The following is a 25,730-nucleotide window of genomic DNA, read 5'->3' on the forward strand; positions in this document are numbered from 1 at the left end:
CTGAATTTCAATTTATATTCCATTTTTCCGGAGGGATCATACTTGAGACACCGGATATCAGTCACTGTTGGATCCCCAATTTTGAATCCTGGCCGAATAGACGAATACAACGAGCGTTTATCATAGGACTTGAAAAACGTGTGGTCCAAATAATTGACAACATAAGGTCTAGAACTTTGTCTTCCAGTAGTACAAACTTCTACATAGCCAGCAGGAGTATAAATGTGTCTGTTTTTTAACTTTCTTTCTATGGTGGAGTGCATAGAATCACACTCCATTTGAGTGTGACCTTTCTCCAGAAATTTTTGCACGTTCGTAATGCCTTTCTGGTTGGCGAGATGAGCCAGTGCATTACTCATGACTGAGTTTCGATTCTGGTACGTGCATCCGCGGCTGTAGAAAATAGCGTCTGAATCATTTTGAACGTACGTTTCTATAAAATACACGAGTATGCTGGCAAATTTCGAAGCTGTCAGTCCACCTTCACTCTCGTGCCAAAGGTAACAATAACCATCGTTACTTTTTAAATCATAGTTGGCAAAGTTGTGGACCTTTAGTTTGCTTTTATAGTACAGTGCAGATGCTTTTAGTCTGGGAGAAAGCAGAAGTGCTTGAAGGTCCATAGTAAACACTCTAGCTGGTCCTAATTTATCACTATCTTTCACTTCCCTTGCCTCAGTTTTTCGGGCCATATGCAAAGAGTATTGATTGTCTGAGAGATTGCCTGTCTGGTGAGAACAACAAAGATCGCACTGGTCCTTTTTAGGCGAAAATAAGTTAAGATTATTTTCATCGAATACCTCACAGAACTGTTTGTAAGCAGCTGGGATTTGTCCTCTTTTCTTGCAAAATTCTATATATTCCCTATGTAGTTCTGATTTACTCAGCCAGCTAGGCTCCAAGTAGAGTTTTGTGGAAGAACGACGGCAGTAATGCGATTCCAGTTTCGGCAACTCTGCAAAAAAATCTGATACTGATTGTCGTTCACCTGAAACTTTCGTTGGTCTCTCCTGCATTTGAGACCCCATTTGCAAGCATTCTTCCTGATGCGCTAGATGCCCATGTTCTGACACTCCATTCGCCTAAGCACAAAGTATTCTGAAACATTGTCTTGCAGACAGTTTTTCTCTGTCCTTCTATTACAAAATTGTAATATAGTGTGTTAGAACGGTGAGATTTATTAGATTCTGAATTATTTCTGCGTCTTTTAACTGGAACGTAGTAGACATGGCTTCCAACAAAAATTTTTCTTTCACCCCAAGAAATGATTAAATATTAGCTGTCTCTGCTCTTCTGTAATATCCTTGCAATTCCTGTTCCGATTTAAGGAAGAATGTTTACAAGTACATCGTGGTTCATTTCCCTCCTACTTCTATTCATTGTTGGTCTCTTTTTGCCATACTCATCTTTTTGGATTCCTAAATGACGCTGTCCCATCATACGTTTTTCTTTCTGCAAACTTTGAAGTGACTGATTGCTTTTCCTTTTACGGCGCTGCTTAGTACTTTTTACTCCCACATCAACTTCGTCATCGTCGTCGTCATCTTCCGTGCTGTTGTTATTTCTATGGTCATTTTTGTTTTTATTTGGATCACACACATCACTACTGCCACTGGAGGTATCATCCTCCCTGCTCTGTTCGAAAAGACTTTCAAACTCAGAAGTGGAATTCGCCCCTGTATTGGCTCCTTTTTCCGGATTATCTGTAGTGTAAAAAATAATGTCATCAATAATATTTAAATAATTTAATCACCTCAACTTTCAAACAAGGATCTTACTTGAAGTTACAACAATATAAACTACGGTTTACCCTCATTTTGTGGGTCTACTCTCTTTTGGTGCAGGACAAGGAGGAACCTGACTAGAATCTTCTTCCGGTGATTTTATATGATATACCCGTTGTCGGCTTGTTTCACAAGGTGAAGAGTGAATTTACTCTTTTTACCCGTAGCTGAAAACAAAGTAGTTGTTGTAGAATGTGTAGGATTCTGTTAAGTTCTAAAATTCAAACCTCGTATGTACCGAGTGCAGTCTGCTTTACTCGTAAATCAACATTGTATTTAACGAAGTCATTATTAATTCTGTATATTAAAATATAATACATAAATACCTAGAAATACTAACATGTACATGTAGCAATAAAGCAGTGTTGGGCCCTTCAGTCAAAGAGGTTACTATCACATCAAAAAACGTTATAATCTCGGAGCATGTGTTCGCCCTGCACATTAACAATGGCGATTACTGCAGATGAGAGGTTTACAGCTATATACTAAATTTTAGAGTCACCATCGTGAATGCTGCCATGAGGCCATTATTCAAACGATAGAAAAACATTAGTATATCTCAAAACTGGTGGAAAATTCTTGTTTCCAATGATTATATTTGGAGAACATTGTACATGTTGGAAACACTGCTAGCATCTGTAAATGATCATTTTTGATCCTGTTTATTTCCGCTTTGGTAAAGAGTTTTGTTTACATCCAACTGAAAGTTTGTTGCCTACGTGTTATTACAGATTTTTGTCACCCTAGATGCTCATCAATGTGTAATAAATACTACCAATGCCCCACATCAAGAAATTCTATTAAAGAAAACTCTGTAGTACCAGTAATTAGTTTACCCACAAAGTAGTCCACACTACTGAGACGAACATACGTGTCAGTTTTTCAAGAATGATTCAACTTTTGTTACCAGTGATGCTGTTTGTAGAGGATCCTAAACTCTTACTAGTTTGTTGTTCTGTTCCTGTCAGGCAGTCTACACCATCACATCTGTCTGCATTTCGCCACTTCCTTTATCAAAGAAGACGCTTTGATAATCAGTAACTGATTGTGAAGTAATATCGCAATACCCCCAGAATTTTACACATAGAGATCGATTACCTGTAGGAATCTACGGTTAGGCAGATATAATTTCTTTTAAACAATTATGTTTTCGTTTATACAATGTATTTATCTCTATAGAAACCTCATGCAACAAAAAGAATTTAATGGTTATTTTTGCAGACGTATGTGGATATAAACATAATTAATATACATTCACCAGTGAAGCCACGGGTAAAAAAGAATGCCAAGGCGAATTTTAATGCTGTAGCATGAAGTGTATGCTTCAGTGATGTTCAGAGGCAAATTTTAATATAACTGAAATCTTCTATCACATTTTCTCGTAAGTTGTATTTTTCTGAATTTAGTTGCACATATGTCCTCACATTTCTAACATACTGCACTAATTTGTTATTTGGAACTTCTAACGGTCTATCACTACCTGGCAGACCCAGACTTTATTGCAGATTCACCTGAATTACAAAGTAATAAACTTTTTTAACTAGGCAAAATACTCTAAAAATTAAAACAAATCATAATTTTTATTCTGGTTAATATTCTTCAAGTGTAGAACTGAACAGGTCTAGTACTTCAGCCAATATATCATACATATGTGGTAAAAATTTGTTCCTTTTCACCTTATTTGATTAAATGGGATCAGAATTTAAAGAAGCATTTTAGAAAATCTTGTTCATAATTTTCTTAATTATTGTTTCTTATAAACATCAATACACCCTAGATTGTTCAAAATACTTCCAAATTTCAGGAAGTTTTCTGCATTAGCTGTGATAAACTACAAGATTGTAAAACCAATGAATGTAGGAATACACAGGGCAATACTGACGCTATGACTTCTCATAGAAGATAGGTTAAGGAAAGGCAAAAATATGTTTATAGCATTTGCAGATTTAGAGAAGCTTTTGACAATGATTACTGCAATACTCTATTTCAAATTCTAAAGGTGGTACGGGTAAAATACAGGGAGCGATAGGCTATTTACAATTTGTACAAAAACCAGACGGCAGTTATAACAGTAGAGAGGGACGAAAGGGAAGCAATGGTCGAGAAGGGAGTGAGTCCGGATTGTAGCCTATCCCCAATGTTATTCAATCTGTATACTGAGCAAGCAGTAAGGGAAACAAAAAACATGGACTAGGAATTAAAGACCAGCGAGAAGAAATAAAAGCTTTGAAGTTTGCTTATGACATTGTACTTCTGTCAGAGACAGCAAAGAACTTGGACGATCATTGAACGGAGTGGATAGTGTCTTGAAAGGAGAATATAACATCAACAAAAGCAAATATAATGGATAATGGAATGTGGTCGAACTACATCAGGCGATGGTGAAGCAATTATATTAATAAATGAAAACTGAAAGTAGTAATGAGTTTTGCTATTTGGGTAGCAAATTAACTAATGATGGCCGAAGTAGAGAGGATATAAAATGTAAACTGGCAATGGCGAGAAAAGCCTTTCTGATGAAGAGAAAGTTGTTAAATCGAATATAGATTTAAGTGTCAGGAAGCACATGGAAGTGAAACATGGATGACAAACAGTTTAGACAAGAAGAAAATACAAGCTTTTGAAATGTGGTGCTACAGAAGAATGCTGAAGGTTAGATGGGTAGATCACATAACTAATGATAAGATACTGAATAGGATTGGTGAGACAAGAAATTTCTCGCACATCTTGACTAGAAGAAGGGATTGGTTGGTAAACATATTCTGAGGCATCAAGGGATCACCAGTTTAGTACTAGAGGGAAGTGTTGGGGGTAGGAACAGTAGAGGGAGATCACAAGAGATGAATACAGTAAGCAAATTCAGAAGGATGTGGGTTGCAGTCGTTACTTGGAGATGAAGAGGCTTGCACAGGATAGAGTAGCATGGAGAGCTGTACCAAACCAGTCTCTCGACTGAAGACCACAACATACTGTATGTGGTGGTGCACTGTCACAATGGAAGCCCTGACCATTCGTTCTCTCAAGTTCTCCATCACACTTCTTAGAACACAGCAAGAGAACACAATATTAGCCATCTGACCCACAGAGACGAACTTTGTATGAACAATTTCATCAATATATACGAGAGAATTTTGTTTGCTGCAATACTTTTCAGACTTTTGCGTCTAGCCAGCGCTGTAAGAGAAGTTTAATACACGTCCTTATTCTGTTTTTAAATTGTGGCATTCACTTTTTATGTGCTGCACCCTTTCTAAACTTACAAAAATTATTCTGGAAAATTAAGGTTTTTCCAAATGTAAATACATGTTCCAAGGTTCCACATACTCACTTACCCAGCAACAAATATTCCACCGAAATTTAAAAGGGCTGCCATCGAGAAAGCCTTGTCAGTACTGTGTCTAGTCATGTATCTGTTACATTGTTGCTCTGCTACACACCAATAATCAGTAAAAGAAATCATGTTATGTAGCAGTATTATCGAAAACCTGATACCAGTTAAATACATTTTCAAACTAAGGCTATTGTGAACTAACACGTTTTAAAATAAGTAAAATTGTTAAGACATTAACGAAAGTCGCTTAATTTTCAAATATGTCATGTTTCATGGGAAAAGACATTTTTCTGTTCCAAGATAGAAGATGGTGAACGACGTACAAAGTATTGCTGTGCCATCCACATGTTATATAACTTCTTGTTGCAATAATTTACCAACAGCCGTATGATTTCTAGATGTTTACATTATTTTATGAACTTCTATGTGCTGCTACCAGTTTCGGCATTACATTGATGCCATCTTCAGGCCTCACTCGTCATAGTCGTAAAATCGCTATAGACGGAAGGAGCCATATAACTGGATCCGTGAATCAATCTGTGAGTCTGTGTCGCCTGGCCACCAAGAGCTGTTGTAGGACTATTGATTCACGAAGAGGCATTCCTTCATGTGATTCTAAAATCAGTCATTAAACTGAAGCACCAACCAAAAAGACGTAACATATTCCTAGCTACACTATCCTCTAGGTACAATACTCTCCAATACTAAAAAAAATCTGTTCAGTAAGGACTTACTCTTGACATGTCCAACTTTTTTTCGCTGATGTGAAGAAGGACTTTCCTACTGCCTGGATTATAGATTAGTTTCAGGGTCATAGTCATAAATTCATCTTTTGGCACCACTGATAATCTTTGAAAATTGGCATCAACTGGAAGCATCTGTTTAAGTTCCCATAAGGACAGTCATGAGATGTGAGTAACAAGTTCAGAATGATGTGGAAAATGGTAAAAAAGAAACTGGGGGTCAAACTAAAGAACAGGAAATCAATCTTAAAAATAATGAAAATATCCTCATAGAAAAAGATGCCATGGCAAACTATGCAAAAAATTATTTTGTAAATATTCCCCTTACTTTAAGTAGTAAATTTAAGCAACAACCAACAGTGACGACTCCAATGGTAAATACCAGCATGATGGCAATCCCAACAGATGAACATGAAGTTCTAAAAGTCATTAAATGCATGAAATCCAAAATGTCAGCTGGGTTGGATGATGTACCTGTATCAATAATTAAGAAAATTGCTCCATGCGTTGCCAAACCTATAGTGCTCATAGCAAACTTGTCCCTTAGTGAAGGGATATTTCCGGATAAACTTAAAATCTCTAAAGTGATACCTGTATACAAAAATGGTGACAGACATAAAATAGAAAATTACCGACCTATATCTCTCCTCCCAGCCTTCTCCAAAATACGTGAGGAATTAATGAAAATCAGGGTTACAAAATATCTAGGAAAACATAAACTAATAGATAACAGTCAACATGGTTTTCGAGCAGGGCACAGTACAGAAACAGCCATATTGGACTACACAACAGAAATAGTGAGAAATGTTCAGTCAAATAAACAGGTTGTTGTAATTCATCTAGATTTATCCAAAGCCTTCGATACTGTGAACCATGTAATATTACTAGGGAAACTTGAAGCAACAGGTATCAGAGGTACCGTTAAAAAATGGTTTGAATCTTATCTGCAAAACAGGTCACAAGTTGTTGAGCTGAGGTCATCCAACAATCTTCACAATTTTAAACTCATATCTGAACCAAAACAAATTGAAATAGGTGTTCCACAGGACAGCATTGTGGGCCCATTGTTATTTCTAATTTATATCAGTGATATACAGGCTCCAGACAGCACAGCCAAAATTCTACTATTTGCAGATGGCGCGAGTATCATAATTAGTGATATAAAAGAATCATTGTGTACTACACCAGAAAAAATGCACTCATCCATACAGCCACGGTTTTATTCATATAAGCTGACATTAAATACAAAGAAAACAAACTTTATACAGTATGGAAGCAAGTGTCAAGGGGAAAATATGTGCCTTATGCTGGATAGCAAACAAATAGAAAAAGTGTGCACCACAAAGTTCCTGGGAATGCGAATTTACCAAGATTTAAACTGGAATGAACACAGTGTATATCTTACTCAGAAACTTAGCTCAGCATGTTTTGCCTTAAGAATAATATCCAAGGTATGTAGCAAGGAATCTATTAGAGCGGTGTACTTTAGTTATTTCCAATCAGTTGCAAGCTATGGCATAAGTTTTTGGGGAAAATCCAGGTCAAGACTAAATGGCATTTTTAGTATGCAAAAAAGAGCTATTCGTATCATGACACATAGCCCACCACAAACTCACTGTAGACCCTTATTCAGACAACTAAAGATACTGACAATATCATCGATATATATTTTTAAATGCCTGGAAATGATCAGTAAAAATAACTGCGTTCTCCAAACCAACTCAAGCTACCATGATCACAATACAAGGAATTGTAAAGACTTCCACATTCCCTATTTAGCAAAAACTAGAAGTCAGAAACATGTTAGCCACTTAGGAATATAGCTTTTAAACGCACTTCCATCTCAAATTAAAGAATTGAAAGGCAAAAATAATTTCAAGCGTGAAGTAAAAAAATACTTGATGGAAAAATGCTACTACAGTGTAAATGAATACCTGTCTCAGACTGTGGATTGAAACCTGTACTTATTTTTTAAAAAATTAAACAAATTTAATTATGTTTTCAACTTTGTAATTATGGTACTTCTGAAAAATCTGTTAAATATCCGCAATACGTTTTGTGTATAAGGCGTAGTTCATGATCTATAATTGTTTATCATGAGCACGTACTTTTGTTTTTGTATAATAAGTTCATGTACACTATTTATGTACTATATGTATGTAATTTGTTTTGCTGTTTGTATATGTTTGTCCATTTATTACGTGTATGTGTTGTTATGTGTTATGTGTTATGTGTAATCAAATGACAAACCCTATAGCACATTTGTGATCTATTGGATGCTAAATAAATAAATGTTGCTCCTGATCATCTCCAAAGCCCCTGTGGCACAAACTTCGCAGCAAATTTTCTCATCTTCAGTTCGTCTGACAGAATAGGTTCACATGTAGAAAAACTTATTTCAGATGTCTTTCAGTGGTCTTGGGTGGTGTTTCTTCGATCTTGCGGAATCAGATCCAACACTTTCTGTACAGTTTCTGGTGTGATGACAGTTTACAGCTGTCCGAAACGGTTGCCACCAATTTGTTAGTTACCTGGTCCGTAGAGGATAACGAAATAATGTGGAATGTGTCAGTTCACTGGAAATGTATACGTGATTAATATTAACATTACTGAACATACTACATTTAGTCCTTCTCAAAAACTATATTTATAAACTAGGGTTTGATCTTGCTGTAAGTGGAGACAACAGCATATAAACAGAACAACAAGAAGGTAGCTACAGAGGACATATGATACCAGTAGCTGTTCGTGTGTTCTTGACACAATGTTTCACGTTATCAGTACTGGAAAAACATAAGACTCTACTGGACCTAACAATGTGGGGGATTGGTGAACAGTGTCTGTGTTGAGTTTCAATACGGTGTGGAAAGAAAGAGTAGAGTTTTCAAAATGCGTGGAAAGAAAGCGCAGTATCCAGTTATTGGTAACAGGGAATCGTCATACCACCTTTTAAACAAAGTAATGAGAAGAAACACACCAGCCATAGAGCTGTTGCTTTTTCTCTCACACAGTCTGAAAGTGCGAGTCAGTTATTCAGGGTAGAATTAGAAAACCTCTTGGACTTACACTTGAGGAAGAACAGAGTTATTTTGCACTTCATAAGTCAATTATTAACCACGGTTTTACTACAAGAATACTTTATGAGAAGCAGTTGGAGAAAAGTAAAATGCTTTTAATTGCCTTTTGGAAATGGAGAAAACTTATAGTTGTGTACCAGATAAATATGTATGGGACTGTCTGTGAGTAAAAAATGCCTTAGAACATCAACACTACAGTATGAAAATGGTATGAGGATAGCATGGCATCTGTGCATCTTCAGAGCAGACGTCAGACGGGTTCAAAATAAAAGCAGGATTCAACAAGCAAATTGTCTCTCACAACTCTTATCCATGAACATAATTGACGAAATTTTAAAATAAGTCAGAAGAAAGGATCCAACACTATTCTTCTACTACGATATAACGCTATGGGATGAGACAGAAATGGTAGTAGAAGCTATATTTTGTTTTGCTTCAGAAACTGATGTCGATAGGTTTCAAAATCAGCAAATACTGCTGAAAAGTAATGATTCAAATTTTTTGTAGAAACTCTTAAAGCTTTTTTAATTGAACCAACGTCATTAACATTCTACGAGTGCATATTTATTCTACATGACTACACATTTGCAGCCATCTGGTGAGAGAGTACTTCGAATTGTAGCGTGTAATACGGTGTGTGTAACGTAACTTCCTCGATGCATGAGAAACAGGATGCTGTAATCGAGTTTGGAATTCGAAGAGTTTGTCCACACACGAAGCACTCCCTGCTTCATCACAACAATGCCAGCACACACACGAGCACGACGACGTCTGCAGCAGTCCGACACCTTGTGTTCACTGTCGTACATCATCCTCCATACTGTCACGATTTGGATCCACCCGATTTTCATCTGCTTCCAAAATTTAAAGAACGCTTTCGAAGTCTTCACTTTGACAGCAATGAAGCGTCCGTGCAGAGGTGAGGTCGTCGCTTCGTCAACAAAGTCAAACATTCAACAGCGACTCTCTCAACAAACTGGTCTCTCGTTGGGAGAAATGTGCTTGTCCCCAAGGTGACTTTGCTGAGAAATAAAAATGTAGTCACGAAGAATAAGTTACTAACAAGGGAACCTCCCCATCGCACCCCCCTCAGATTTAGTTATAAGTTGGCACAGTGGATAGGCCTTGAAAAACTGAACACAGATCAATCGAGAAAACAGGAAGAAGTTGTGTGGAACTACGAAAAAAATAAGCAAAATATACAAACTGAGTAGTCCATGCGCAAGAGAGGCAACATCAAGGATAATGTGAGCTCCGGAGCGTCGTGGTTCACTGGTTAGCGTGAGCAGCTGCGGAATGAGAGGTCCTCGGTTCAAGTCTTCCCTCGAGTGAAAAATTGAAAAATTTGCTGCCTTTATTTTCGCAAAGTTATGATCTATTCGCTCGTTCATTGACGTCTCTGTTCACTGTAATAAGTTTAGTGTCTGTGTTTTGCGACCGCACCGCAAAACCGTGCGATTAGTAGACGAAAGGACGTGCCTCTCCAATGGGAACCGAAAACATTTGATCGCAAGGTAATAGGTCAACCGATTCCTCCACAGGAAAACACGTCTGATATATTCTATACGACACTGGTGACGGCATGTGCGTCACATGACAGGAATATGTTGTCGTCCTACCTAACTTGTACACTTGGCGAATGGGTAAAAAGATTCTTCTACCTTGCCCGATTTAGGTTTTCTTGTGGACGTGATATTCACTCCCAAAAAAGTGATGAAAACATAAGAGTGTCACATAAACTGCAACAAATGAATGCAACAGTTTCGCCGGCCGGAGTGGTCGAGCGGTTATAGGCGCTACAGTCTGGAACCGCGCGACCGCTACGGTCGCAGGTTCGAATCCTGCCTCGGGCATGGATGTATGTGACGTCCTTAGGTTAGTTAGGTTTAATTAGTTCAAAGTTCTAGGGGACTCATGACCAAAGAAGTTAAGTCCCATAGTGCTCAGAGCCATTTGAACCATTTGCAACAGATTCACGGTCACACAGTTTTCCCTGAGATCTGTGAAAACATATGTTTTTAACGTTTTCAAATTGTTCCGTGTGCAGACCGTCAAATCCTGCATATGTCCAAGCAAATCTGAACATGTCCTGGAATTTTGGAGAGCAAAGTTGATTACATAAAAAATTAAACTTTTCACTCGAGGGAAGACTTGATCCAAGGACCTCTCGTTCCGCAGCTGCTCACGCTAACCACGGGACCACGGCGCTCCTTAACTCACACTGTCCTTGATGTTGTATATCTTGTACATGGACTACTCAGTTTGTATATTTTGCTTATTTTTTTCATAGTTCCACACAACTTCTTCCTGTTTTCTCGATTGATCTGTGTTCAGTTTTTCAAGGCCTATCCACTGGGCCAACTCATAACTAAATCTGAGGGGGGTGCGATGGGGAGGTTGCCCTGTAAGATGTAGAGAATTAATAGCGTCTGTTTCCTTTAAAATCCTTTAAGAGTTTCACGCAAAAAATTCAGCACGCCCTCGTACAATACGTGTTTTGCAGAAATTCTCCGAGAACATTGGAAACGAGGTGACGGGTACTGTACATTACTTCCAGTACTTAGACTTTCCTCTGAAGACAAGCCTATATATGGACAGACTGATAACAGAATACGGAAAGGTTCCACTACACCAATAATTAGGGGTGTAACAATTCTGCGGGCTGCCATGATCAGCCCTTACAAGACATGTATGTTTGATTGGCAGTTAAATGTTTGAGAGTCATCGATCTATTGAATGGGAAATAGCTTTTATTTATCCTACGAAAATTATACATCGAAGAGCCGAAAAAAACTTGTACACCTGCCTAATATGTATGTCGGGCCTCCGCAAGCACGCAGAAGTGCCGCAACACGACGTGGGATGGACTCGACTAATGTCTGAAGTAGTGCTGGAGGTCTGACTATAAATCTGTAAGACTACGAGGGGGTGGAAATCTCTTCCGAACATCCCAGATATGCTCAGTAATGTTCATGTCTGGGGTGTTCGGTGGCCAGCGGAAGTGTTTAAACTCAAAAGAGTGTTCCTGGGGCCATTCTGTAGCAGTCCTGGACGTGTAGGGTGTCTCATTGTCCTGCTGGAATTGGCCAAGTCCTTCTGAATCCACAATGGACATGAATGGATGCAGGTAATCAGACAGCATGCTTACGTTCGTGTCACGTGTCAGAGTCGTATCTATACGGTATCTATATCGGTGTTCACGGGCCCAGGTGAAGCGTAAAGCTTTGTGTCGTGCGGTTATCATGGGTACACGAGTGGGCCTTTGGCTCCGAAAGGCCATTTCGATTATGTTTCGTTAATGGTTCGCACACTGACACTTGGTGATGGCCCAGCATTGATATCTGCAGCAGTTTGCGGAAGGGTTGCACTTCTGTCACGTTGGACGATTCTCTTCAGTCGTCGTTTGTCCCGTTCTTGCAGGATCTTTTGCTGGCCGATGTTTTACCGAATTCCTGATAGTCATGGCACACTCGTGAAATGGACGCACAGGAAAATTCCTTACTTCATCGCTACCTCGGATATGCCTTGTCCCATCGCTCGTGCGCCGACTGTAACACCGCGTTCAAACTCACTTAAATCTTGACAACCTGCCACTGTAGCACCAGTAATCGATTTAGCAACTGCGCCAGACACTTGTTGTCTTATGTAGGCGTTGCCGACCGCAGCGCCGTATTCTACCTGTTTATATATCTCTGTAGTTGAATACGCATGCTTATATCAGTTTCTTTGGCGGTTCAGTGTAGTTTTGTTACTGGATGCACTTGATTTTCACAATTTTCACACTTTCTGTTTCAAGGTATTTCTATTAACAATTGTGTTTATTAGTTTATTATGAATCAGCTGCGCTAAGATGTGTCTGTTAAATTACTCTGAAACCAAATAATGATTCAGTGTTATCTTTTAGAACGAGTGTCAAAAATCCAACCTACTGAAAATTTGTAATAGACAATAGGTTAGTTAGCATGTTTCCGACTTCCCCGGGTAAGCGATAAATGCAAAAATTAATACAGATCCGTTTAGAATGAAAATCTGATAAAGCAGTTGTCAGGTAAAACTAGAATAGGAAACACAATGACAGCCCATTACGGCGGGTGTACAAAAGTCGACGTACTTTTCCAGTCTGGTGCCCAGCTTCTCCGAGAGATCTCCTTCGAGTGTGTCGTACAGGTCGTCGGTTTCAAGGTCTTTCTTGGAACCGAGTATGAACAGGTCTTTCAGCCACCTGAAACAAAATTTAGGGTACCTTCTAACAAATGCAACGTAGAACAAAATACAATAATGCAGATCAGTCAGTACACTAGTGCACGATAATAAAGCACAATAAAGAAATGAGGGCACATTTCATAATCGGGACGAGGTAAAGCTTTATCACTACACACATGCTATAGTGCTCAAAACAAAAAAGTGCTTAAAATGAACACATATTAATAAGCGCAATAAAGAAGAAAATTGCCGCAGGAACAAAAGTTACAATACAAGGGTTGGACATTAGAAAGAGGTAAAGATTTTGATACAAATGTAGGGCTACAATTCAGGGACACTTGATGAAATTGAAGTATGATGTTTTGTTTCTCCAGTGAGTTCTTAATTAATAAGTGATAACTAGAGCGCAGACTTTCATCCTCTATCAAGTCGTAAAACTTGCACACATTCATGCAATATCATATCATTAAGCAAGCGCTATGAGACAGCAAAACAATATAAATACTGCATGTGGCATCAAAATTCAGTTCTACATTTATTTCTATTTTCTTCTAAAACAGTATAAATTAAACAATTTTTCCAAATTTTCTTCATTTGGGCTCATGCATTTATCAGATAGAACATTTTTCTGGACATAGGAGTCGCGCGGAGTGGCCGCATGGTTTGAGGCGCCATGTCACGGACCGAGCTGAACCTCCCGCCGAAGGTTCGAGTCCCCCTTTGGGCATGGGAGTGTTTTGTTCTGACCATAGGTTAGTTTAACTTTGTTTAAGTAGTGTGTAACACTAGGGACCGAGGACCTCAGCAGTTTGGTCCCATAGAAATTCACACACATTTGAACATTCGAGACATAGAAAATTATTTTTCTACGTCACAAGAAGTGACAGGTGCATAGTTAAATTAGCATATTTCGAACAAAGTCAGGTCAAGATGGAAATCTTTTAGATTTCGTGTCACCTTCATGAACTCAAAACCAAGGTTTGATCAGGTAACTTTGTTGATCTTGCATTTTGCTGTAGCACACACCTCTCAATTTTTGAATTTCTTCAATATGTGTCAAAGATTCCACTGGTTAGCTGTGTCTTCCAACTTCGTTATTGCTGTGGACAAATTTGCAAACTTTGATTTGATGTAAATATGGTCTTGCTTCATATTGATTTTCTTGAATGCTCTTTCGCATCTTTAACGCGAGCTGCGTCAGTGTCTTCGAAAGTGTCTACGAACTAAAACCGAAAAAAACAGTTAGGGGGCTATAACTTAGGACTTTTCAAAAGACTGAAGCAAAGAGATGCTAATTTAAATAAATTTGCGGTAATTTATTTAAACATGTAACGCGCTTTAGGTAAGGATAAAATATTTTAATTTCTTTCCCGGCCTTCATCACACACGTGGAAGCATCCTTAACAACAATAGGACTCTTTTTTACTTGAATTTATTGGCACGAAGCATACTGACTTCTGCCTGCATCTGCCGAGCCGAATTAGGACGCTTGAGGTCACTATGGCGTTGACTGACTGTAACAAAAATCACGAAATTACTTTCTGCTCTTTTGGGGTAACTGATATGAGAAACTCAACAGAAAAAGGTGCTATGACGCTAGTTATTGTAACATATGCACTAATCCTAGAATGATGATGTAATGTGCATTACAAATGTCTAAATTCATCCAGTTACATCGATGAAATCTTCGAAATGCGCATTCTATCCCCAAATGTCCAAAACATGCAAACATGCATTTGCATGGAATTCGGGTTCCAGTGATAACATTGCCATAACGATTTTCTATTTGTTGCCGAGACGAGAGAGAGAGAGAGAGAGAGAGGAGAGGGGGGGGGGGGGGGGGGGGGAAGAGGGAGGAAGGGAGAGACCTGGAAATTAGATCATGTTAGTTGTTGTGTGCAAACACATTTTTGGATGATTTTAGTTTTGATATATCTCCTCTCACTCTATAATTCTCAATATTCAACGAGATAGTGGTGTCCATTGGGTAGTTATTTCTTATGCACCGTGAGAACAAGACTACAGACTACCTCTGTAGGGAGCCTGTTGGCAGGAAATCTCCAGAGATACCTCAGAGTTCGTTTGAGATTGGGCCGTTAATTTCAGACAAAAACAGAAAATATTTCACAACAATGTGGTTTTTCTTGCCGGCACTCGGTCTTAACGTACGAATGAGCAGGTTCACTCAGGCAAGCTTTTGTCATTTTAATGAAGTTGTTGCTAACATCCAACGTCCGCGTCGTTTAGTCTGTTGCCACTACAATGGACCTCTCACGCGCTAAGCGAAAGTCCAGTACTGAGAGCTTCGCGCTCAGAGGAGCTGTGGAGAGCCTCTAATGGTAGAGCTTGACGCTTACCGCTTGCGAGCCGTAAATCACCTTCACAGTTCACACGATCGTAAGCTAGGCGCCGAGCCGAACAACCTACAGGCTATCTGACACACGTCATTCTCCCTCAGTACCTTACTAAATATCAGCATATCGATTTTGTAGCCGTTTTTCCTAAAAACTGATGTGTATGCTAAACAGTTAAATCTGACAAGTAATACTAGTAGTCGTACATCCCGTTCTTCCGACTGAAGTGGAAAATAAGCTCACCGGACGACATATTAGCCACTGTCTCTGAAGAGCATACTTTGTGTAGAAGTAGACCAGGCGGTCATATGATCTTCCACCGTTGACTTTAAGTTATGGTAGTGAAGTGGTGTGTATGTGCCAGCCAGTTGTCGGTACCAGGTGAGTAAGGCGACATGACGTGAAACGTGGCAAGCTGGAAGAAAGGACCTACTGCGTTTGGACGGGCTCAGTACCACGCCGAGACTGAAGCCTTCCTATTTGCTGGTGTATCAGCGCGGTGTGACCAAAATGTCTACAAGGATTGGTGTAGCACTCGCTGTGACGTAACATGGAGTAGGAACAGTTTACGCAAAAAGATCCCAACCAAGATGGGAGCGAGAGGAAAGGGTACGCCTTGTCAGTGACAGTCGGTTTAAAACCCGAGAGGAATTTCTGCTGTCAATGACTGTAGATCTATCTGAAGCAGTTTCCAACTGAGGAGGTCACTGATTGGTGCATTTGCTCTGAGGTACCTCTCAAAAGGCCACCGCTCTCATAGTGATACATGAAGCGGTATATTTTCGTAGCGTCAAACTACACAGAAACTAGACTGTAGCTAGAATGAGATTTTCACTGTGCAGCGGAGTGTGCGCTGATATGAAACTTCCTGGCAGATTAAAACTGTGTGCGCGACCGAGACTCGAACTCGGGACCTTTGTGAGTCGTGCTTCGGTAGCTCAGATGGTAGAGCACTTGCCCGCGAAAGGCAAAGGTCCCGAGTTCGAGTCTCGGTCGGGCACACAGTTTTAATCTGCCAGGAAGTTTCATAGACTGTAGCTGATTGGGGAGTGTAGTGTGCAGTGTGTGGTCTGACAAGTTGCGATTTTGCCTCTTTTCAAATATGCAGGGCGTCCAGTGCCCATACGGCTCAATGAAACTTTTAACCCCTAGTATGTGGAGAATGAAGTTCATATCAGAGGTGATTCTGTGATGTTTTGGGAGTGTTTCTTGTGCCATTACTTGGACCTCACTCAGATTACCATGAGCATGAACCAGGTTGTTTACTTAAACAATTTCTGTGATCCTTTGTTCTACATCTTTGAGGCGAACATGCTGAGACTCTTGTCCTCCAGGATGAAACAGCCATGTTCACAGGGCGGCACGTCCAGTTTCCTGGTCTGACCAAAACTGAGGTACGCTATCGCACCCCGAGTAGTTCGCTATTTTCATACCACAGAAAATGTCTCAGGTGATGTGGAACAGTGTGTGAAACACAACAGTCAGTATCACTGCAGTTTGGCCGTTCTATGGGATCTCATCATCAATGAGTTGCTGCAGCTGAAAGAGCCATACCTATCTCCCTCGCCGAAAAGAGGCTATTAGCAAGCCTAACGTAATTATGCCCGTTGTTAGGCCGATGTCTCATTGGGGTGACTAATTTTTTCCGATGTGGTTATTTATCAAGGCATATGTAATTGTTTGTTACGCAATGTGCGCTGACGGAAACAAAAATCGCAACGCCAACAAATAATTAATGCAGAGTAATGAAATTTCTGAAATACATCTGTCTAGGAAAAATATTTAAATGATTAACATTGCAGGACCACAGGTTAATGTAAGAGCGAGATAAGCTGTTGCAGATGTGAAATGCCGGTGCATTACTAGTGGGTGTAACCGCCAGAATGTGGAACGCAGCAGTGGAAAGGTGTAGGCGTTGCGTCGTATAGGTGTAGGGTGTCGGTTTGTGGGATGGAATTCGATGCCTGTTTCACTTAGTCGGTCAATACGGGGCTGTTCATGCCGCTTGTGGATGACGCTGGCGTTGTCGTCCGATTATGTCTCACACGTGCTCGATTGGAGACAGATCTGGTGATCGAACAGGCCAAGGAAACATGTCGACACTCTGTAGGGCAAGTTGGGTAACAACAGCGGAATGTGGGCGAGCGTTATCCTCTTGAAAAACACCCCCTGGAATGCTGTTCGTGAATGGCAGCATAGCAAGTCGAATCACCAGATTGACGTACAAACTTGAAGTCAGGGTGCGTGGGATCACCGCGAGTGTGCTCCTGCTGTCATACGAAGTCGCACGGCAGACCACAACTCCAGACGTAGGCCCGGTGTGCCCAGCGGCAAGACGGGCTGGCTGCAGGCCCTCGACTGGCCTTCTTCACTGGCACAGACGCAGAACCAGCTTCCGTCAGAGAGCGCGACAGACTTCCACCCTGGCCTCCAATGAGCTCTCACTTTACACCACTGGAGTCGCAAATGGCGGAGCTATGGGGTCTGTGGAACGCACCCTTCAGGGCGTCTGGATCGGAGCTGTCCTTGAAGTAACAGAGTTACAGCAGTTGTTGTGTCGCTGTGGTGGGAACTGTTGCCCAGATTGTTGCTGCAGATGCAGTTCGGTGGTCTTCCCTCCCAGCACTGCCGCGTGGCCGTCCGGAGGCCAGTCACCTTGCGGCCGTACATTCTTGTGATCACCGCTGCCAGCAGCGAAAATCGCAAAAGAAATACCCATCTTCTCGTAGCTCCATTACACAACCTCGTATAAATTCTGTGAGGAATTGATAACGGCGTCTTCGTCGCCTTAAAGGCAATCTTGACTAACATCGATTGTCCAATTTCAGAGTATATTTATAGCAAACCTGATTTGCATCCTCATAGAGGCGCTACTATAGCGCCACTCATGCATCTGGCACGAAATCTGAACAGGCATCTTCTTTCAGAAGGAGAAACACGCTTACCAACTTTCGCTTACAGCGCACAACTCCTTCTTGGAGTTCCGTCAGTTTATTTTAATTATCGACTCAAATTTGGGCTACTCCCGGTGTTATGATTGTGGTATAGCTCTAACACTTGCTGTTGACATCCATTCCTTGGACTACGATTAGTTGACTGTTTGGCTTTCAATTCATAGAGGAACTGGTGGCCACCTTAGGTGCGCCAACACTACCCATAGTCAACATATAAAGGACGAAGGCTTTACGGTCCAGAATCGATATGCCAAACAGGCAAAATCGCCATGAGCATTTAAGCAATCATGTCACCGACGCACCAGGCTGAAGAAATCTGTTTAGTGAAACACTGTGTCCTAATTGTATGAAGAAGTCCGTAACCACCTGCTGCACATCCCCGTCCGACAGGAACGATCGGTCCTTCAGTCCCCATTTTAAGCGACCGCAGGCGTGGTATTTGCGTGGGAAGAGGTCAGGACTACAAGGCGGGTGCCCGATGAGTGACCCCCACTCGAGCTGCCGTAACTTCTGTGTTACGACATTTGCCACACGGGTTAGTGAGTTTTCATGGAGCAACACCACGGAATGTGACGCACCACTTCACAACAGTGGTTTCTGACAGACATGGGGCCCCATTCACGTTCTTCATTTTCCAGTGGATGTCTACCGATGTTTGTCCTTAGCTAGCCATGAAAAGAATAACAGTGCGTTGGTCCTGTTTGGACACATTTGGTAATGGCGTCACCATAGTTCATGTTTCCGCATTTATTGCACGCACTTCGGAAAGACACGAATGTCACACTATTTTTATATGGGCGGGATGTTGGGCCCGGCTATCAGCGGTATAGGCAACCCCTTCTCCAGCCAGTTGACAATATAAATTTTAATTAGATTAACAAGAAAGAAGAAACAATTAGGGGAGATATTTAAACTGAATTTAAAACTTTTCGAGGGGAAAAATAAAATGGAAGTATGAAAAATATGACCTCTTGCACTGGTAGTTAAAAACATTAATACTAAAAGGTAAAACGAAACACAATAAGTGCTCATTTAAAAACATTTATAAACTGATGCCAAAACACTGATATTTAAAAGAAGCACCCTCTCTCTGACTAAGAACTGGACGGACATGCCCCAGGACAGGGAGGCTGTTGCTGAAGTGGGGAATTTTGGCGAATGAGAAAGGTAGGAATGTGGTGATGTAAAGATGGGGGACTGGTGCATAGCAGCGATGGAGGAGTGGCTGTTGGGATAGGAGAAGGAATGGAGTATACCGTAAATTGGTGAAAAAATGGCTCTGAGCACTATGGGACTTAACATCTGAGGTCATCAGTCCCCTAGAACTTAGAAACCTAACTAACCTAAGGACATCACACACATCTATGCCCGAGGCAGGATTCGAACCTGCGACCGCAGCGGTCGCGCGGTTCCAGACTGAGAAATTGGTGATTCGAATAGTTGTTGGGAAAAGGGGGATGCGGAATGAAAGGCAGATGGGAAAAAAGGGGGGGTAAGAAAATGCAGGGAGGGGAGGGAGAGGAAGCTCTGACGGGGTGGAATGGGTGGGGTGGACTTACAGCTGGTAGGAAAGCTAACGTTGAGGTGGAGTTCACGATCTGGGAAGGGGGAAGAGGTTGAAGTTTCTTTGGGAGAGTGTACAGGTGTACAGGTGAAGGGGTGGAGGATTGTGTTAATTAAGGCGCGGCTGCATATGAGGATTGTACAGTAGAGAGAAAATGATAGGATTATTGGAGTCGAGAGTGTGGATGGTGTATATTGTTCAGAAGTGTTCAGCGTGAGTGAGCAGAGGAGGGAATCTGATGAGTTGGAAAAGGTTCGGTGGAGGGAAGATAAACAGATACAGAAAGTGAAGCAGAGTGCATGACGTTAGAGGATTTGGAGAGCCTTTTGAACTTGGGAGGGGTGGATATCGACGCAACATTTACATAGCAAAAGGAGAGGTAGATCAGGGATTTGTCCATGTTAAGGACTATGGAAGGGTGTAGTTCCCATGTTCGGCCAGTTAGTAGTTTTAGTCTATTGTGAACTTTCTGTTGGGTGGTTAGTAGGTGAGGCTTCCATGTTAGTTGATGATCGAAGGTTAGTCCAAGGTATTTTAGTGTGTTAGTTACCTGAATGGGGTGGTCATAAATGGTGAGGTAGAGGTCGTGGAGATGGGAGTTGTGGATGGTGGGCCTCATAATTTTTGCCTGTTTTTGGAGTGGTTAATCTTAAGGAGCCACTGGTTACACCAGGAAGTAAACTGATCGAGATGGATTTGGAGGGATCGTTGCGATTTCTGGAGCTTATGACAGAGGGTGAGGAAAGCAGTGTCACCAGAATACTGAAGTGGGAGGGTGGGAGGAAGTGGTTACGGCTTATCGGCAGTGTATAAGACGTAAAGGAGATGGGAGAGAATGGAACCTTGCAACTCTCCTGGATTGGGGTGGGAGGTACGGGAATTGGTGTTGTTGACAATGAAATAGGATGGGTGAGTGGAGAGAAAGGATGCAGTAAGGTGGACATAGTTGGTTGGAAGTGCTTAAGTCTGGAGTCTGAAAAGGAGACTGGAATCCCGCATGCAGTCATATGCTTTGTCTAAGTCAAGGGAGACAAGGATGGCGGATTGACGGTTGTTTAGCTGTTGGGATAGGAGATGGGTTAGATTCAGGAGTTCATCATCAGTAAACAACGAGGGACACAAACCACTTTGGGTAATGGGAAGCAGATGGTGTTGGTGCAGATGTCGGTGGATGTGTTGAGAGAGGATGGATTCAAAGACCTTGCTAAACACTGAGGTGAGGCAGATGGAGCGCTACGAGGAGATGTCAGTAAGGGGTTTGTTCAGCTTGAGGAAAAGTACGACTTTTAAGGTTTCCCACAGGCCAGGGTAGTAGCCTGTGGAGAAGATATTGGTATATATAGGGTTGCAAGTGCGATGAGACAGGAGAGAGGACAGTCTTTGAGGTGTCGACAGGTAATACTGTCGTGAATAGGGGATACGTTGCCTTTCCTGCGAGGTGCTTGTTTTGTGTCCTGTGCTGTGACCATGTCGGTGCTTATTTCCCCGCATCGGTGTCGCATTACGTTGCACATACGCAGCAGCAACGCCCTCACACGGAAACTTTTTGCTCGCCCCTTATACATATCTCGCAGTGATGTGAGAAGGTCCGTAGGAGGCTCTTCAAAAGCCATATTGGCACTCAATCTATTCTTGAAACACACGGAGCTGAGGTCTCGAAATGTCCTTGTGTCTACTAACAATATGTGCTCGTAATTCATTCGCCTCAGCGCATCTTAAACTTGCTCCACAGGACTTTTATCCATTATAGACGTGAAACAGTGCGACTGTGATGAATGAAGGTATCTAGAAATTGCTGCAACCAGTTACGTTTCGTGATTCTTCATTTTTATTTAACATGACCTGTTTCGAATCGTCTAGTGATTCATCATCAGGTTGCACACATTGCATATCTGAAACATTGTGGCTGTGGCAATATATACAAACGAAACATGTAAGCACTGATTGTGGCGTGAATTGTTTACAACATGTGATCGACTTAAAGGAATTACTTATAGTTGGTTTAATCCTGGTGCACTCATTATTCTGGGATGTAGGATGGATGTTAGCTAGTAATGTTAGTTCTGTAGCACTTCACAAGTGATTCCTACCGACTTATCTTGTAACATCAGGGAATTTGGCCTTGTCTGCTGGTACTTGAATAGCCGAAAGTAAGGGAAAGCTATAGCCGTCATTTTTTGCGAGAGCATGCAGCTCTTCTGTATGCTTAAGTAATGATAGCATACACTTGGGTAAAATATTACGGAGGTAAATAACCCTCCAATTGAATCTACGGGAGTGGACTCGAATCTATGGGTGGGAGAGTGGAATGTTAGATCCCTTAACTGGAGAGGTGTGTTATTAAATTTAAAAAGGGAAATAGATAGGTTGAAGTCAGATATAGTACGAATTAATAAAGCCCTGTGGCAAGTCAGTAAAGGGTTTTCAACACATAATCAGATGGTATAATGAAGGGATAGGTCTAATAATGAATAAGAAGACAGGAATGCTGGTAATAGCTACTATTAACAGCATTTTGAATGCTTAATCATAACCAAGACAGGCATGAAGTCAACATCCATCATAGTAGTACAAGTTTATATGCCAAATAGCTCCGCAGATGATGAAGAGATTGAAAAAATGTATGATGAAATAAAGGTAATTGTTCGGGTAGTTAAAGGAGATGAAAATTTAATTTTGGTGGATGACTGGAATTTGGTAGGAGGGAGGGAAGAGGAGGAGAAATTGTACAATTACGTGGACTGGGGGGAATGAAACGAAAGAGTAAGCCGCCTGACAGAACTTCACAAAGAGCATTCATTAATCATTGCTAATACTTGCTTAAACAACCATGGTTGTATACTGGAAGAGGCATCGGGACACCGCGAGGTTTAACACTGACTGTAATTATAATGGTGTGACAGTGCTTTCGAGACCAGAGTATTAAAGTGTAAGACATTCCCTGGGGCAAATGTGGACTCTAGTTATGATTTATTTGCTATATTGCAGAGTAAAAGTAAAAAAAAAATAAAAAATAAAAAAAACGCAAAAAGGTAAGAAATTAAGTAAATGAGACCTGAATAAATACAAGGAACCAGAGGTTGTCGATAGTTTCAGTGGGAGCATCAGGTAATGTTAGACTAAAACAGGGGAAACGAATACAATAGGAAACGAATAGGTTGCTTTGAAAGATAAAATAGGGAAGGCAACAGAGTATCACATAGATAAAAGTAAAAGACCTAGTAGAAAGCCTTGGGAAACTCAGAAGATTTTGAATTTAATGTACGAAAGGAGAAATTTTGAAAATGCACCAAATAAAGCAGGCGAAAGGGAAAACGGACTTCTAAGACTAGTAGTTAGTGCAAAATGGCTAAGCAGGAATCTCTAGAGTCTGTCATTAAAGGCTATAGGCGAAAGATAGGTAGCGCTTATAGAAAGATTAATGTGGTCTTTGGAGAAAAGAAAAGCAATTGTACAAACAGCAAGAGCCTAGAGCAGGCTGTTCCAGCTCGTGGGCTCCGTTGTGAGCCGCGGAGCGCTCCCTGCTCCAGAGAGCCGCGTCGCTCGCTGTGACCAGTCAAGTGGGCCGGCACGTGGCACGGCTGGCTGAGGCAGGCGGCAAGGCAAGCGTTTTGGTGGGCCAGCTGCGTCTTACAAGATCGACAACCTCACACTCTTAGCTGCTAAGACGTGGCGACGTGCTACACCAGGAAATACGATCTTCAGGGAATAAATAAGAAACAAATGTTTTACAAGAAATTGCATACTAAATTTATTGGGCCTCTGTAGTTTGAAATTTTCTTTTCATTGCAAGATCGGAAATATCAGCCGTCAAAGTGTTCGCAGCGTTAATGCGGAGGATGGCCTTCATTGTTGCATCCTGAAGAAGCGATCGTTCCTTACTTTATAACTGTTTTCATCGCTCAGAAAAGCCGCTCACATCAAAACGTAGATCCAAACATGCACATGATCTGAGCGGCATTGTTGTGAAGTTTAGGAAATGTTTTTTTCTGTAATGAAAACTACCATCGTAACAAATACAACGTGATGTGGTACCTCTCTTTCAACAAAGTTGAATTTTGCAAATCAATAATCTCCAATTGAAGCGACGATGACAAGTCATCGGTGGAAACTGAAAAAGGAGTGCTGAATACCATAAGTTCCATTTCCAAACTAGTGAGGTCTCGGAATCGTGTTTCAAACGACGTGATGAGCTGCTTTAACTTTACTTGGTAATCGCCGAAAGTAGTACCATCAGGTAGTTTTAAAGAAGCAAGATGATTGAAGAACGTTAGATGTCCATTACTCATCTGCCTCTCAAATAAACGTAACTTTTCCATGAACGCTTTGATCTGGTCGTGCATGTCAACGATTAGCTGCCCTTTGCCCTGCAATGACAGATTTAAATTATTCAGATGCACAGTTATGTCAGCTAGGAACGCCAGGTCTGATATCCATTTTATATCTTTCAGACAACGCATTTCTTCTCCTTTCATTTCGAGAAAATGGGTATTTCCTCACTAATGGCAAAGAAAACATCAAGAACTTTTCCCCGACTCAGCCAACGAACTGTACTGTGGTAAGATATATCCCCATACTCCGCTTCCACATCTTTCAGGAATCCTTTGACGACGCACAAAATTCACACAGTTCACGACATCTTTCATTACGCCACCTAGCTCTACTGTTTCAGCACACAGTGCCTCTTGGTGCATTACAGAACACGAACTATGTTGCATGTTTTGACACCCTCCGTATTACGAATCTGTTTTTAAACATACGTCTACTGGTATGTCGTTCTTAAGCCTGGCTACCAGTTCTCTGCGTGCAACGCCTTCTACCTGACTGTATTTAATTCTGTATATTGTACCTCTTCGCAGAATTAAATACTTTATGACATACAAAACACTGCGGTCGACCATGCCTCTCAATGAATAGAAAGGCATCCTCCAATAGAGGTACAGAGCTCCCGCGGCTAGTCATAGCTGTCATTGAGCACGGATTATTACGGACGGCTGCATGCGGCCAGGGGGCAGTGAGTTCGCTTTCCCCCTCCACGCGGGCTCCGAGCTGCCGCAGTGAGCGCTCCGGAGCGCTCCGGCTCCCTGGAGCTCGGTTGGGACAGCCTGGCCTAGATGGCATGCCTATGCTCAGCAAAGAAGAGAAAGCTGAATGGTGGAAAGAATACACAGGTGGCCAGAAACAGCTTCGAAGGGTGTGGCAGGGGACATTGTGCTGAGAATTAATTGCTAAGAAAAAAAATGACATGTTGCGCCGTCTCCGAGTTATTTAGCGTTGAAGTTAGCGAATTAGATCGCAAATTCAAGCTGTTGCACGCGCTAAAATGTGGTAATGCGCTAAGGTACCACTTGTTGAAATGCTCATTACGAGTGATATGCGCCTTTTTCGGAAGCGATAAATTGAAGCTAGGTAAACAAAACCTACGTTTGTTCGTTTTGGGGAAACCAAGCGAAGAACACGTTTGGCGACACTGTCCCTGGCAGGCTGCTTGGAAGTTGTGCACGTGGCATCCTCATTGGTTAACTTCAGTGCCAACCAACTCGGAAACGGCGCAACATATCGGACTTTTTTTCTGAACAATTATTTCTGAGCGCAATCACCCCCGCAATAGCCTTATAAGATTTTCGGACTGTTTCTGACCACCCTGTATAGAGGGGATCTACAAGGGAAATGTCTTCAAGACAATGTAAAATTACATACAGTGAGATGATACTGCGAGC

General features: G+C 41.3%; 1 protein-coding gene across 2 annotated transcripts in view; it reads right to left on the bottom strand.

The window, feature by feature from the left end:
- The window catches only part of LOC126458622 (probable multidrug resistance-associated protein lethal(2)03659), a 287,255-nt gene that overhangs the window by 147,065 nt on the left and 114,460 nt on the right, over positions 1–25,730 (bottom strand). For both annotated transcript variants that reach the window (XM_050095789.1, XM_050095788.1), the window contains exon 2: positions 13,047–13,157. In XM_050095789.1, the coding sequence (XP_049951746.1) occupies positions 13,047–13,157 (111 nt within the window). The remainder of the gene's footprint in view (positions 1–13,046; positions 13,158–25,730) is intronic.

The sequence above is a fragment of the Schistocerca serialis genome, chromosome 2, assembly GCF_023864345.2.
Source record: "Schistocerca serialis cubense isolate TAMUIC-IGC-003099 chromosome 2, iqSchSeri2.2, whole genome shotgun sequence".
Classification (NCBI taxonomy): Eukaryota; Metazoa; Arthropoda; class Insecta; order Orthoptera; family Acrididae; genus Schistocerca; species Schistocerca serialis.